Source organism: Leishmania mexicana, chromosome 27 (genome assembly GCF_000234665.1).
Source record: "Leishmania mexicana MHOM/GT/2001/U1103 complete genome, chromosome 27".
NCBI classification, from domain to species: domain Eukaryota; phylum Euglenozoa; class Kinetoplastea; order Trypanosomatida; family Trypanosomatidae; genus Leishmania; species Leishmania mexicana.
This window is the reverse complement of record NC_018331.1, coordinates 392,708-406,738: the sequence shown is the minus strand read 5'-3', so window position 1 is coordinate 406,738 and position 14,031 is coordinate 392,708. Positions and strand designations below refer to the sequence as shown.

General features: G+C 60.0%; 2 protein-coding genes across 2 annotated transcripts; both read left to right on the top strand.

Annotated features, from left to right (window-relative positions):
* Positions 1-2: 2 nt before the first annotated feature.
* Positions 3-2,537, top strand: LMXM_27_0980 (putative ATP-binding cassette protein subfamily A, member 9; the record flags this gene model as incomplete). Its single annotated transcript, XM_003876622.1, has 1 exon — positions 3-2,537. A coding segment is annotated over one exon (2,535 nt), but the record flags the coding sequence as incomplete, so codon positions are not given.
* Positions 2,538-7,866: 5,329 nt separating this feature from the next.
* Positions 7,867-13,398, top strand: LMXM_27_0970 (putative ABC transporter; the record flags this gene model as incomplete). The annotated part of the gene is made up of 1 exon (XM_003876621.1): positions 7,867-13,398. The coding sequence occupies one exon, from the start codon at positions 7,867-7,869 to the stop codon at positions 13,396-13,398; it is 5,532 nt and encodes a 1,843-aa protein (XP_003876670.1).
* Between the last annotated feature and the right edge of the window lie 633 nt (positions 13,399-14,031).

Here is a 14,031-nt window from a genome sequence, read left to right as displayed (position 1 = left end):
GTTTCCCCGACCTGCTGTGCGCTGTGGAGGAGGGCATCCCCGGCCTTGGGATCAACGCGTACTCGCTGTCGGCGACGACGCTAGAGGAGGTGTTCATCAAGATCGCGGAGGGCCCGGATGCGGAGCGCGACGCGGATGCGCTTGCGGCGGAGGAGAAGGCGGATGCGACGGAGGCTGTGTGGAACGTGGAGATGGAGAAGGGGCGGTGGGCGCGGCGGCGGCTGCAGTTCCGCGCGATGATGGCGAAGCGGCTGTGGAACGCGCTGCGCGACCGGCGCACGCAGTTCTTTCAGATCGTGTGCCCCGTCGCGTGCGTGCTGCTTGCGATGCTGCTGACGCTGGTGAAGCTGTTCAGCACGCCGACGATCCTGCTGAGCAGCGACGTGTACGGGACGACGGTGGACATCCCGCTTGCCAACTGCGAGGGCGTGCTGGACGTGACGACGCCGTTCTCGACGACGGTGCACATGGACATCTGGACGGACACGCCGGATGCCTCTGCGTTCTCGAAGAAGCTGAACAGGACGTACCAGACACACGCGAGGGAGCGCTACGGCGGCGTCTCGTGCGCGGCTGCGGGCAGCGGGGAGACGTACCACAGTGTCTTCTACAACACGTCGGCTTTGCACGAGGTCGCCATCGAGACAGCGAATGTCTTTGCCGCCCACCTTCGTGTGGCAACTGGCCGATATAACACGAGTGTTACCACTGCTGTGGCACCTCTCCCCAAAACATCGCAGCAGCAGGCGGTGGAGTCATCTCTGTACGCGATGATGATTGCCGTGATCATCATGATCCCGTTCACCTTTATTCCTTCGACCTTTGTGGGCTGGATTGTGAGGGAGCGCGAGTGCAAAGCGCGGCACCTGCAGAACGTCTCTGGCCTGAGCTTCTACATCTATTGGCTATCCAATTTCTTGTTCGACCTTTGCTCGTACATCATCACGATGTGCCTCGTCATCGTTGTCTTCCTCGTTTTCGGCCGTGACGAGTACGTTGCGCTGAACAACATCGGTGCAACGTTTGTGGTGCTTCTGCTTTACGGCGTGTCGGGCATCCTCATGGCATACGCGCTCAGCTTCGCCTTCGACAATCATTCCACTGCGCAGAATGTCGTCATGCTTGTCAACTTCATTGTGGGGTTTCTGCTTGTACTGGCGGTGTCTGCGCTAATGTTGAAAGAGTCGACGAGGAATTTGGCCAAAGTGCTCCGCTTTATCTTTCGCATTGTACCTAGTTACTGCGTTGGCGAGGCAATCAATAACCTCGCGTTGCTCAAGGTGACCCGCGCGTTCGGCGTGGACACCAGCACGTGGGACATGGACGTTGTGGGGTGGGTGTGCGTGTATATGGCGATCGAGATCCCGGTGTTCCTGTTCATCACGCTGCTCATTGACCACCCCGGGCGGCGGCAGCGCAGCCAGCGACTGTTCCACAACCCGGACGGTGCTGCGGAGGTGATCGAGGAGGAGGACGAGGACGTCGCGGTGGAGCGGCGCGCTGTGCTGGAGGGTGGCGAGCGCGAGGGCGACCTTGTGCGGGTGCTGAACCTACGGAAGGAGTACGCGAACGGGAAGGTTGCGGTGCGGAACATCACGCTGGGCGTGAGGCCCGGGGAGGTGTTTGGGTTCCTGGGGACGAACGGCGCGGGCAAGACGACGGCGATCTCGATCCTATGCCAGGAGTTCTACCCGACGAGCGGGCGAGCCTACGTGTGCGGGAACGACATTGTGACGGAGAGCAGCGAGGCGCTGCGGTGCATCGGGTACTGCCCGCAGTTCGACGCGTGCCTGGACCTGCTGACGGTGGAGGAGCACCTGTACCTGTACGCCGGCGTGCGCGGGATCTCGTCGCGCGCGTGCGACCGCGTTGTGCGTGGGCTGATGAAGCTGTGCGGACTGACGGAGTACCGGCGCACGAAGTCGCACGAGCTGAGCGGCGGCAACCGGCGCAAGCTGTCTGTTGCTGTGTCGCTGATTGGCGGGCCGCGCGTTGTGTTCTTCGACGAGCCGTCGGCCGGCATGGACCCCGTAGCGCGGCGCGGGCTGTGGAACGCGATCGAGACGGTGGCGGACAACTGCTCCGTTGTGCTGACGACGCACCACCTGGAGGAGGTGGAGGCGCTTGCGCACCGCGTTGCGATCATGGTGGACGGGACGCTGCGGTGCATCGGCGACAAGACGCACTTGAAGCAGAAGTACGGGACGGGGTTCGAGGTGGCGGTGCGCGTGGCGGACGAGTCGCCGGAGGTGATGGCTGGCGTGGAGCTGTTCTTCGAGAGGGAGTTCCCGTCGAGCAAGCTGACGGAGGTGCGCGCGGGGCGCTTCACATACCAGCTGCCGAACACTGTGCGCCTGTCGAGCGTGTTCACTGCGCTGGAGCAGCAGAAGGAGAAGCTGCAGATGCGCGACTACAGCGTGTCACAGACGTCGATTGAGCAGGTGTTCATGCGCATCAGCGAGAAGGCGGAGCTTGAGCACGAGGAGGCGCACCGGCAGCGCATAGAGAGCAAGAAGTCGTGCTGCATGTGCTGCTAGCATTTGGTGTCTGAGTGATGGAGGTGTGTGTGTGGGGGGGGGCTGTTGCATGTGAAGTTGACCAGCACGACGTGGACTGTTACGAGGCTGTTGGTGGCTCTTGTTTCGTCTCTGTATCTGCTTTAGGGGCTGCCGCAGGCCTCCGATCTTGTGGACAGTGGCTCTCACGAGCGCAGCACGGGCCTCGGTGGTTTTTCGTTTTTTTTTAATTCCATTCATGACCTATAACCCTGATGCCATCGCAGGCAGAGAGGCAGACAGGTACACACCCACACCCACACCCACACCCACACCCACACTCACACACAGTGTGGCTACGGGAAGAGTCACTTGTGTGTGGCTGACGCGAGATTGCGGCCTCTTCTCGTTTATTGATGCCTTTGGAGAACTCCATTTGCTTTTTTAGCTTCCCTTCCGATGTGCAGCGTTCTCTATGCCGACCATGGGTTGCGCTGTGCTGGAGTGCTGCCTTCGTTTGGCTGTCCGCATTATGTGTCGTCTGTGTTGCCTTGCCGTTTCCTTCTCTCGCTCACGGCTGCGCTCTTCTCTGCCCCTCTCGTTGGGTTGCACCCCTCTGTCGTTTCGGTAAAGTGTTTGCTCACTTTTCCAGGCCCTCATCCTTCTAGTGCCAGACGATGGGGCCATATGTGTTTTCCTTGTTATCTGCTCCTTTTTATTGTTGTGCTTCTCTCCTCTTGTCTACGATGGCTATCCTTGCGGCCGTTTTTTTTTTCGTGTGTGTGCCTGCGCCCCTCTCCCTCCCTCCCCTTCCCGTGGCTCGCGTCTTCTGGCCTGCCGTCTTCGAATCGTCCACGGCGTTTTTCTTGCTCCTCCCCGCTCTACTCCCGCTGCCCGCGACCTCTCACGTTGCGTTCCGTGTGTCTCTTCTTTGTTCTCTCGTTTGCCGAGCTGCGATGACGTCGGCAATTTACACACATACACACACACACGTATACAAAGCCGTACCCCCTTCTCTCTTTCCTCTTTTTTTTGTTGATGTGATGTGTGTTTTGGAGGGAGGGTTCCCCCGGCGCCGAGTGGGCTTGTGCTCTCCCTCTGCCTTCCAATGCAGACGGCACACGTATGGGCACAGGTGATATACCGCATTAGCTTGCTTTCCTCGCGGGGGGAGGGACACCTCGGTATCCCCAAACGGTGTGGAGTCGTGGTGATCTGAAGGTGGCGCTGCCTTTGCGTGTGTGTGTGTGTGGCCCCTCACGACATGGCTCGTGCCGCTGGCGCACCCCATTTGAAAGTGGTACGCGCCTGTCACTTTTGGGTGCAGGCGCCATTTCTTCTTTACACCACCTTCACACCGCTCTTTACCATGCACCGTAGAGGAGGCTGAAAGGAAAGAGAAAGGGTGGGGCAACAACCGCCACGGCGTTCCCCCCTCCCCTTCCCGCCGCTCTACACAGGGCATCACACTTGATACCACTCGAACTAGGGCAGGTGTACTGTTTGCGTCTTGTCTTTCTTTTTTTGCTCTTGTTTGGCGCCTATTTCACGTCTTGCCCTCTTCCCCCTTACCCCCTCCCACCGACGGCGCCCTCCGTCTTCGCCATCTCCCTACACTTCACCCACACGTCCTTCTCGTTTTGTTTGCGTGCTTGCTTCTCCTGAACATCTCTTCATGGCCTTTTTTTTGTGGTTCTCCCAACATGCGTACATATGCATATATATTTATGTTTGGAGGTGCGGGCGGCATATCCGTTGGCAGTGTTGTCGATGCCTCGGCGCGTCCATGTGCAAAGGCGTTTCTTTGTGTCTTGCTTCCCCACCTTGCTTTTCCTTTTGGTTTCTTGTCTTCTACGCGAAATGATGGGTCCCTGCCCCCTCCCCTCCTCTCATTTTTTTCTTCCTCACACACACGCACAACACACACACCTTTTATGTATGTCCTTTCCTCTCTGATGCCCCGCGCTTCCTTGTAATGCTCACCTTCCTTTGCTGTCTTCCAAGCGTGACTGCTGTGTTGGTTCTTGCCTTCTCGCTTCCTCCCATTATCGCGCTCGCTTTCTCCCTTCTCTCTCCCCCTCTCTCTGAGGTGGTTTTCCCCCTTCTTCTGTTGTGTATGTGTGTGTGTGTGGGGGGTATTTTACATGGTGAAACCTTTTTGTTTTTGTACACCTTCTCACCCGTTCACACACACACACACAGATCCGACCTTTTTTTGTTTGTATCCATCACTTGACATGGCACCTCATCCCCCACAGCGGAATGGAGGGTACAGAAAGGCGCACAAACAACAGCGAGAACACATTGCGGACCGTAAAAGAAAGCGAAACCATATGACAATCAACGCCCCCCCCCCCACCCTCCCATTCCCATTCGCACGTGCCTCAGGACTGTTCATGGTATGCAGATGTACTGTCGCCTCCATTGGCAGCTGGGCGCGTGTCTCTTTTTTGAGAGCGGGCACCTGCGTGAGGAGGAGGACTGTGCTTAGTATCCTCTTCCCACCGATCCCGCAACTCCTGGTCGATGGGGTAGAGAAGGGGGGTGGAGGGTGTTACGCACGTATAATGCATTGTGTAGGCGCGCGCCTGCCTATTGGCGTTTTATCATCCGCTCACATCTGGTGTGGGAGGCTGCGAAGGGTGCGCCAACCTTTTCCAGCTACTCCTGGAGACCTGCAACTGCACGCAGGTTCAGCCGTCCATGTGTGTCCTCTCCATTGCTCTCCTGTTGCCTTGCTTCCCGCCTCCCCCGACCTGAGACCCGACGCCGTCGTCCTCTTTCCCATGTCACGTCACGCTCATCCACACTGACCTGTCTACCATTTCCACTTCCAAAAGACACGTTGCCCCGCCGTAGGTCCCTCTTCGGTATATATATTTTCCCTCGACATGTCCATCCCACTTCCACGAACAAGTCCACACGCATACGCGCACACAGCCACAGCTCGCCAGCGACTGTTGCACCACGGCGAACCGCCCGCCATCCGATCGGGCCGCGCGTCCAGCCGGCTCTTCCTGTCCCTCCTCGTCCCTTCCCCGGGGACGTGTTGCGCGATAGGCGCCAGGCCGACCTGGCGGGACTGCATGCCGTGACCCGCCCGGGCCGCGTCCGGGGTTCTGCTCGAGACCAGAGGCAGTGGCGCCTGTCGTGCGGGCACTAGGCGGTGGATGTAAGTGCATGGAGGAGGAGCCCAGCGAGGAAGTGGGCCAGCCGCAGGTCAGGACCCTCTCAGACCCTCTGCCCTGCCGGTGCGCCATGTTTCGCCCTCGGCCGCTTCGTGCCGCGGCACGCCGTCATATGGCGTGGTGACACTTTACATGGGAGTCTGGCGGGCTCGGTCGTGCACACCTCGAGGGCGCTCACGTCATGCCGCCCGCATCGGCGCCGCATCGTTCCACCCCGGCCGCACGCAGGAGATGCCGCATGTTTCCCGGGCACGCACTTTCTTTGTGGGTGGGGGCTGATGGGTATGCATCTCGTCCTCCAACATGTGCCGGATTGTCGACACGATTCGTCGTGCGCTGCTGCAGAGGTGATCATCATGACGGCAAGTCTCCCCGGCACAGCGCCAGCCCATACCTGCCCGCCGATACCGAGGAGCCCGCCAGCGCTACCCGCGGGCAGGCTGCAGGGTCTCTGGCCTTTCCACCCAGTGGGTGCTGGGCCGTGTGATACCGTGGTGAGGTCCTGGGCGGCATCAGGGGTCCCCTGCTGACTAGAAGGAGCAGAAAACAACAACAATGTGTTTCTTTGTGAGATTTGCGTTTCAGGTGAAGCTCTTTGTGTGCAGTCACAGTCTCTCATGGAATGGACACTGGCCATCACAGGATCTCCGTCAGGCTGCTGGTGCACGGAGGGTTTCACCCGTTCCTCTGTCTGTCCCCCGCTGCGTGCCCCCTCCACCTGTTGTTGGGCCACCTCCACGCAACCGACTCCAAAAGGAGTCTCTCCCTTACGCTTTCTCGTCCCTCTCCGCCTCTCACTGTGAAGTTGCACACTCACCACGCCCCCCCTTCCTCCCATCCCATCCTCTTCCCTCCTCCTCACACGTACACACTCCGCTGTACCACGCTTGCACATACACGCACAAGCACACGCATTCAGGCCTGCTTCACTACCCACGTGCGCCTCTTCTTGCTTACCCCCCTCCGCCCACCGGACGAACTTGAAGCGCGCACGTAACGCAAACTAGTCCGAGCCCCGTTGATCCACCCAGCACTGGTGCTGTTTTCCGTGGCCGCGCGTGCATGTCCCCTCCCTTCGCCTTTTCCTTTCTCACTTTTTGTTCACAATCGCGGTACCGAAGTTCTCCGTTGCTGTTCACTCCACCCCCCTCCCTCCCTCCTCTTCACACCGGCTGCAAGCCCCTGCGAGGAGAGACGGCGCGTGTGTGTGTGTGTGCGTGTGCGTGCTGGAGAGGTTGTGCGTCTGGACGTGCGTGCGTGAGTGTATGAGGTTGGCCGTGAGACTCTTCCTGTCTTTTGTTTTGGTTGGCTTCTTAGGCACTTATTAAACTTACATGTTTTTTTTTTTCCGCCCTTTTTCTTGTAACGCTGTATTTCGTTGAACTCACCTCTCTGCGTTCTCGTTGTGGGCTTCGTTCGACGCCTGATTCGAGACCGGCGCAGTTGTTTCTCACGCGACGTAGCGACCGCTTTAGCACTTCCGCATACACACACACACACACACACCCACACATCCTTCCCCTTCCCTCCCTGGGCGTCCAAACCCATTTTTTTTCTTCTGTGTATTTTCTCTTGCTGTTCCCTTTCGGCGTGACCTGTGTGGAACAGGCCTGGGCACGCCAAGTCGCACGCACCGCCGTTTCTCCCCTGTTGTGGCCTCTACTTAGCTCGCTTCACCCGTCTTCCCGACCTTTATTATTTTTGTTGCCATCGTTTTACAGCTCTGCGGACTGATTCACAGTGTGCTTCCACGCCTCTTCCACCCTTTCCTTGACCACCCGCCTTCGCCACCCTTCCCTGTCTTCCGCACGGAGCCTCCTGGTAACTCTGGCATCCATCCTCTTTCCCTCTCCCTCTACCACACTCTCTCTTGTGATTTCGCCGAGACCGACTCTGGTGTTTGGACAGATCCGCCACGAAAAGTTATCCGGAAACGGACGTTAAGCGCATATACCGCTGGAGCCGCTGCTTTACACCAACGTTGGGCCTCACGGACTCAGCTTGACGCGCACGCGCCTTCTTCTCCTCGCTGCCGCTTTACACGAGCCTCCTCCCTCAGAATTCGGGACGTGTCGGAGCTCCCGCTCACAAGCTCTCTGCACAGCGAAGAGGAGAGTGCTGACCGAGTGTCACGTCGTATCCACGAAGAGCAGACTACTCCCTTGGACCAGAGCGAGCCACCTATGCCTGAGGCCGGCCCGCGTGTGCCCTCTCCTAACTCCACGACGACGAAGCAGAAGCCCCTGGCATCATTTGCCTCGCCAGGCGCACCGTCGGGGTCGAGGTTTTCCCAAAACAACTGCTGGGTCTTTGGTGAAGGCCAGCGCTTGACTCCCGCGGTGGAAGACGAGTACTCGCCGATGAGTGGCAGAAACTTGACCCTTTTCAGATCTGACGAGCGCATGATGCGAGACACTGCGCTGCGAACGGGGGAGATGCGGACGACTACGCTCAAAACCGAGGCCCACGCTTCTTTATCCGTCCCCGAAAACGACCTGAACGACGGCAACTATGTCGAGATGACGGCCGAGCAGATCCCACAGCCCCAAGCGGATGACCAATACAATGTCTTCAACCGCAGGTCGGCATCTGCCAGAAGCTCGGCGCACTGTCGCCATCGGGCTGGATGCTGCCAGCAACTCAGGCACACTCTCCTGCGCGTGTTGATCCTGATGAAGCGAGAGTGGTGCTCGACGCTGTGCGAGTTCTTGATTCCCATCCTTTTCGTTTTCGGCTCCGTCATTCTGTGGGCCGTCTTTGGCACGACAGAAGATTCCTCTGGTCTCTACTATTCTGCCACAGGACCGGATAAGGTGTTCGCAATGGCCGATACGATCAGCAGCTCCCTGTGCTACAACGCGTCCTTGGCGAGCGGCATCGCCGGCTTAACGCCATGTGTGGCGGGAAAAAGGTATTACTGCCCCCACGGCCGCGGCATCCCGAGCGGCTTTTGCTACGATCCGCCTCTGAAAAACGTGGTAGCACAGCTCCTCGGCGCTCTGCCACTCACGACATCGCCAATGCTCCCCCTGGACACACTCATCGCGTGTCAGTGGGTGGCGATGGATCAGTCGATTCGAGCATCAACGCCGTTCTCGTACGGCGGTCTGCTGTACTTTGCGCCGCGCACGCCGGAGGTGGAGTCGTTGGTGTCGTACATGCGGACCCAGTCCAAGCTGTTCGACAACGCGTACGGCGGCACATTTGCGACGGCAGCGGAGGCTGCGTCGCACATACTGTCGTTGACGCACGACGACCCGCCGACGTGGGGCGTTGTGGAGCTGGACAGCTACACAGCCGACACGTTCAACGTGAGGATCATGGTCAACTCATCGGCCCTGCCAGCGACGTCGAAGAGCGTTCTGAGCGGGTACCTTGGCGGGCTCGACACGTCGACCAACTCGCCGTACATCTTCTCGGGCTACACGACGCTGCAGACGCTCGTGTACCATCACTACACCGCGAGTGTGCTCGGCAAGCCGACGACGAAGCCGCTGACGTACACCGCCATGCCCACGAAGGCATACCATACCAGCTCCTTCTTGCTGACTGGTGCCTCCCTGGCGCCGCTGATTCTGGTGCTTGGGTTCCTGTACCCCGTGTCGCAGCTGACGAAGCGGATCGTGGTGGAGAAGGAGCTGCGCATTCGCGAGGCCATGCTCATCATGGGTCTCTCTGAGTGGACCATGTACCTTGCGTGGCTCGTGGTGTATGGTGTGTGGTACACTGTGGTGTCGGCTATCATCACGATTCTCCTGCGCTTGACGTACTTGCCGGAAAGCAGCCCCTGGTACATCTTCTTCATGTTCTTGCTCTTCTCGTGGTCCACCATTGCGCTGTCCGGCGCGATTGCGGCTGTGTTCAGCAAGGCGCGGCTGGCGGCCATCATTGCGCCTCTCATCTACTTCGCGATGGCGATACCGCTCTTTGCGATGGAGAAGGCCAGCGGCGGTGCCAAGATGGGCATCATGATCCTGAGCCCGAGCGCTTTTGCTGTCGGGCTCGCTCTGCTCTTTGAGCACGAGATGAATGGCGGCGCCGGAGCCGGTGCGCTGGCATACTTCCGCGACGACCCGAAGCTGATCGTTGTGTTTGTGCTCCTCCTTGTGGACATCTTTGTGTACCTGCTGCTGATGATGTACTTCGACCGCGTGGTCCCGAAGGAGTGGGGGACGACGAGGAACCCGCTGTTCTTCATCATCGACCCTGTGCGGTGGTGCTTCTGCCGGCGCCGCGCGGGCGATGACGACATGGACGGGGACGGCGCGGGGGACGGGCGCGCGGAGGACGGCGTGTTCGAGGCGGTGGACCCTGCGGTGGAGGAGGCCGCGGCAGTGCGGATCCGCGGGCTGCGCAAGACGTTCAGGCGCGGCGGCAAGGCGTTTGCTGCGGTGGACAGGCTGTGCTGGTCGCTGAAGGAGGGCGAGATTTCTGTGCTGCTGGGGCACAACGGCGCGGGCAAGTCGACGACGATGAACCTGATGACCGGGATGCTGGAGGCTGACGGCGGCGACTGCTACGTGTACGGGCACTCCGTGCGGCACGAGCTGAGCTCTGTGCGGCAGGAGATCGGGCTGTGCCCGCAGCACAACATCCTGTGGCCACAGCTGACGGTGCGGGAGCACCTGGACTACTATGCTGCCATCAAGGGGCTGAGGGGGTCTGAGAAGGAGGATGCGATCGGGCGGCTGCTTGCCGCGGTGGACCTGGAGGACAAGGCGCACTACATGTCGAAGGCGCTGTCTGGCGGGCAGAAGCGGAAGCTGTCGGTTGCCGTTGCGTTTGTTGGCGGGAGCCGGCTTGTGATCCTGGACGAGCCGACGGCGGGGATGGACGTTGGCGCGCGGCGGCACGCGTGGTCGCTGCTGAAGGAGATGGCGAAGTGGCACACGATTCTGCTGACGACGCACTTCATGGACGAGGCGGACCTGCTCGGCGACACGGTTGCGATCATGAGCAAGGGGCGGCTGCAGTGCGCGGGGTCGAACATGTTCCTGAAGTCGAGGCTTGGCGTTGGGTTCGTGCTGACGATGTCCGTCGTGTCGCACGCGCGGCGCGGGCCGATCGAGCAGATGGTGCAGACGCTCGTGCCTGCGGCGGAGGCTATTGGCAGCGGCGCCGGCGAGGTCGCGTACCGGCTGCCGATGGCGTCGAAGCCTGCGTTCCCCGACCTGCTGTGCGCTGTGGAGGAGGGCATCCCCGGCCTTGGGATCAACGCGTACTCGCTGTCGGCGACGACGCTAGAGGAGGTGTTCATCAAGATCGCGGAGGGCCCGGATGCGGAGCGCGACGCGGATGCGCTTGCGGCGGAGGAGAAGGCGGATGCGACGGAGGCTGTGTGGAACGTGGAGATGGAGAAGGGGCGGTGGGCGCGGCGGCGGCTGCAGTTCCGCGCGATGATGGCGAAGCGGCTGTGGAACGCGCTGCGCGACCGGCGCACGCAGTTCTTTCAGATCGTGTGCCCCGTCGCGTGCGTGCTGCTTGCGATGCTGCTGACGCTGGTGAAGCTGTTCAGCACGCCGACGATCCTGCTGAGCAGCGACGTGTACGGGACGACGGTGGACATCCCGCTTGCCAACTGCGAGGGCGTGCTGGACGTGACGACGCCGTTCTCGACGACGGTGCACATGGACATCTGGACGGACACGCCGGATGCCTCTGCGTTCTCGAAGAAGCTGAACAGGACGTACCAGACACACGCGAGGGAGCGCTACGGCGGCGTCTCGTGCGCGGCTGCGGGCAGCGGGGAGACGTACCACAGTGTCTTCTACAACACGTCGGCTTTGCACGAGGTCGCCATCGAGACAGCGAATGTCTTTGCCGCCCACCTTCGTGTGGCAACTGGCCGATATAACACGAGTGTTACCACTGCTGTGGCACCTCTCCCCAAAACATCGCAGCAGCAGGCGGTGGAGTCATCTCTGTACGCGATGATGATTGCCGTGATCATCATGATCCCGTTCACCTTTATTCCTTCGACCTTTGTGGGCTGGATTGTGAGGGAGCGCGAGTGCAAAGCGCGGCACCTGCAGAACGTCTCTGGCCTGAGCTTCTACATCTATTGGCTATCCAATTTCTTGTTCGACCTTTGCTCGTACATCATCACGATGTGCCTCGTCATCGTTGTCTTCCTCGTTTTCGGCCGTGACGAGTACGTTGCGCTGAACAACATCGGTGCAACGTTTGTGGTGCTTCTGCTTTACGGCGTGTCGGGCATCCTCATGGCATACGCGCTCAGCTTCGCCTTCGACAATCATTCCACTGCGCAGAATGTCGTCATGCTTGTCAACTTCATTGTGGGGTTTCTGCTTGTACTGGCGGTGTCTGCGCTGACGTTGATAGAGGCGACAGGGAAGGTGGCCAAAGTGCTCCGCTTTATCTTTCGCATTGTACCTAGTTACTGCGTTGGCGAGGCAATCAATAACCTCGCGTTGCTCAAGGTGACCCGCGCGTTCGGCGTGGACACCAGCACGTGGGACATGGACGTTGTGGGGTGGGTGTGCGTGTATATGGCGATCGAGATCCCGGTGTTCCTGTTCATCACGCTGTTCATTGACCACCCCGGGCGGCGGCAGCGCAGCCAGCGACTGTTCCACAACCCGGACGGTGCTGCGGAGGTGATCGAGGAGGAGGACGAGGACGTCGCGGTGGAGCGGCGCGCTGTGCTGGAGGGTGGCGAGCGCGAGGGCGACCTTGTGCGGGTGCTGAACCTACGGAAGGAGTACGCGAACGGGAAGGTTGCGGTGCGGAACATCACGCTGGGCGTGAGGCCCGGGGAGGTGTTTGGGTTCCTGGGGACGAACGGCGCGGGCAAGACGACGGCGATCTCGATCCTATGCCAGGAGTTCTACCCGACGAGCGGGCGAGCCTACGTGTGCGGGAACGACATTGTGACGGAGAGCAGCGAGGCGCTGCGGTGCATCGGGTACTGCCCGCAGTTCGACGCGTGCCTGGACCTGCTGACGGTGGAGGAGCACCTGTACCTGTACGCCGGCGTGCGCGGGATCTCGTCGCGCGCGTGCGACCGCGTTGTGCGTGGGCTGATGAAGCTGTGCGGACTGACGGAGTACCGGCGCACGAAGTCGCACGAGCTGAGCGGCGGCAACCGGCGCAAGCTGTCTGTTGCTGTGTCGCTGATTGGCGGGCCGCGCGTTGTGTTCTTCGACGAGCCGTCGGCCGGCATGGACCCCGTAGCGCGGCGCGGGCTGTGGAACGCGATCGAGACGGTGGCGGACAACTGCTCCGTTGTGCTGACGACGCACCACCTGGAGGAGGTGGAGGCGCTTGCGCACCGCGTTGCGATCATGGTGGACGGGACGCTGCGGTGCATCGGCGACAAGACGCACTTGAAGCAGAAGTACGGGACGGGGTTCGAGGTGGCGGTGCGCGTGGCGGACGAGTCGCCGGAGGTGATGGCTGGCGTGGAGCTGTTCTTCGAGAGGGAGTTCCCGTCGAGCAAGCTGACGGAGGTGCGCGCGGGGCGCTTCACATACCAGCTGCCGAACACTGTGCGCCTGTCGAGCGTGTTCACTGCGCTGGAGCAGCAGAAGGAGAAGCTGCAGATGCGCGACTACAGCGTGTCACAGACGTCGATTGAGCAGGTGTTCATGCGCATCAGCGAGAAGGCGGAGCTTGAGCACGAGGAGGCGCACCGGCAGCGCATAGAGAGCAAGAAGTCGTGCTGCATGTGCTGCTGCAGTGGCTTGCCGCGCTGATGAGCAGAGCGTAAGGGTGATTATGTAAGAGGTCTCGTGAGTGCAATGGGCTTTGTTAAGAATTCTTGTGTCTTTTTTTGTTTATCGACCGTTGTCCATTTTATAAGAACTGGTGGAGGAGTGTTCGGCATCAGGCGATTTGTACTGACTGAAGGACTGTGTACCTGTGCCTTACTGTACATGCTCCGTTCTACATTTTTCGGTTCAACTGCGTCCGTCGTTTCGAATCGTGCGTGCGAGGCACAGCACCAGTAGAGCTGTGTCGACATGCGCATTATTTGTTTTCAGCGCTGGCCATGTCGACTTGCCGCGTTCTCTGGGTGGATGGTGGTGGGCGCATTGCCTTGCTCACTTAGAGCTTTGAGGGCTGTGCAGTCACCGCGTCATTTTATGAACGGACTGGCAGGCGGCGAAGATAATGAGACAGCGCAGGGGGGCTGCTGTGAGAAGGGCGTGCCGAGAGAAGCGCTGTGAGACGAAAGTCGAAAGCTGCCAACCGCGCGAGGGTACTATCGCGGTGTGCGAGGGGCTCTCTGCATGTTGCTCACCCACTCCTCGCCTTTCGATCTCGTCTGACGCGAGAAAAGGCACACAAACGTGCCTAATCTTTCTTTTCCTTACGCATTTTCTTTT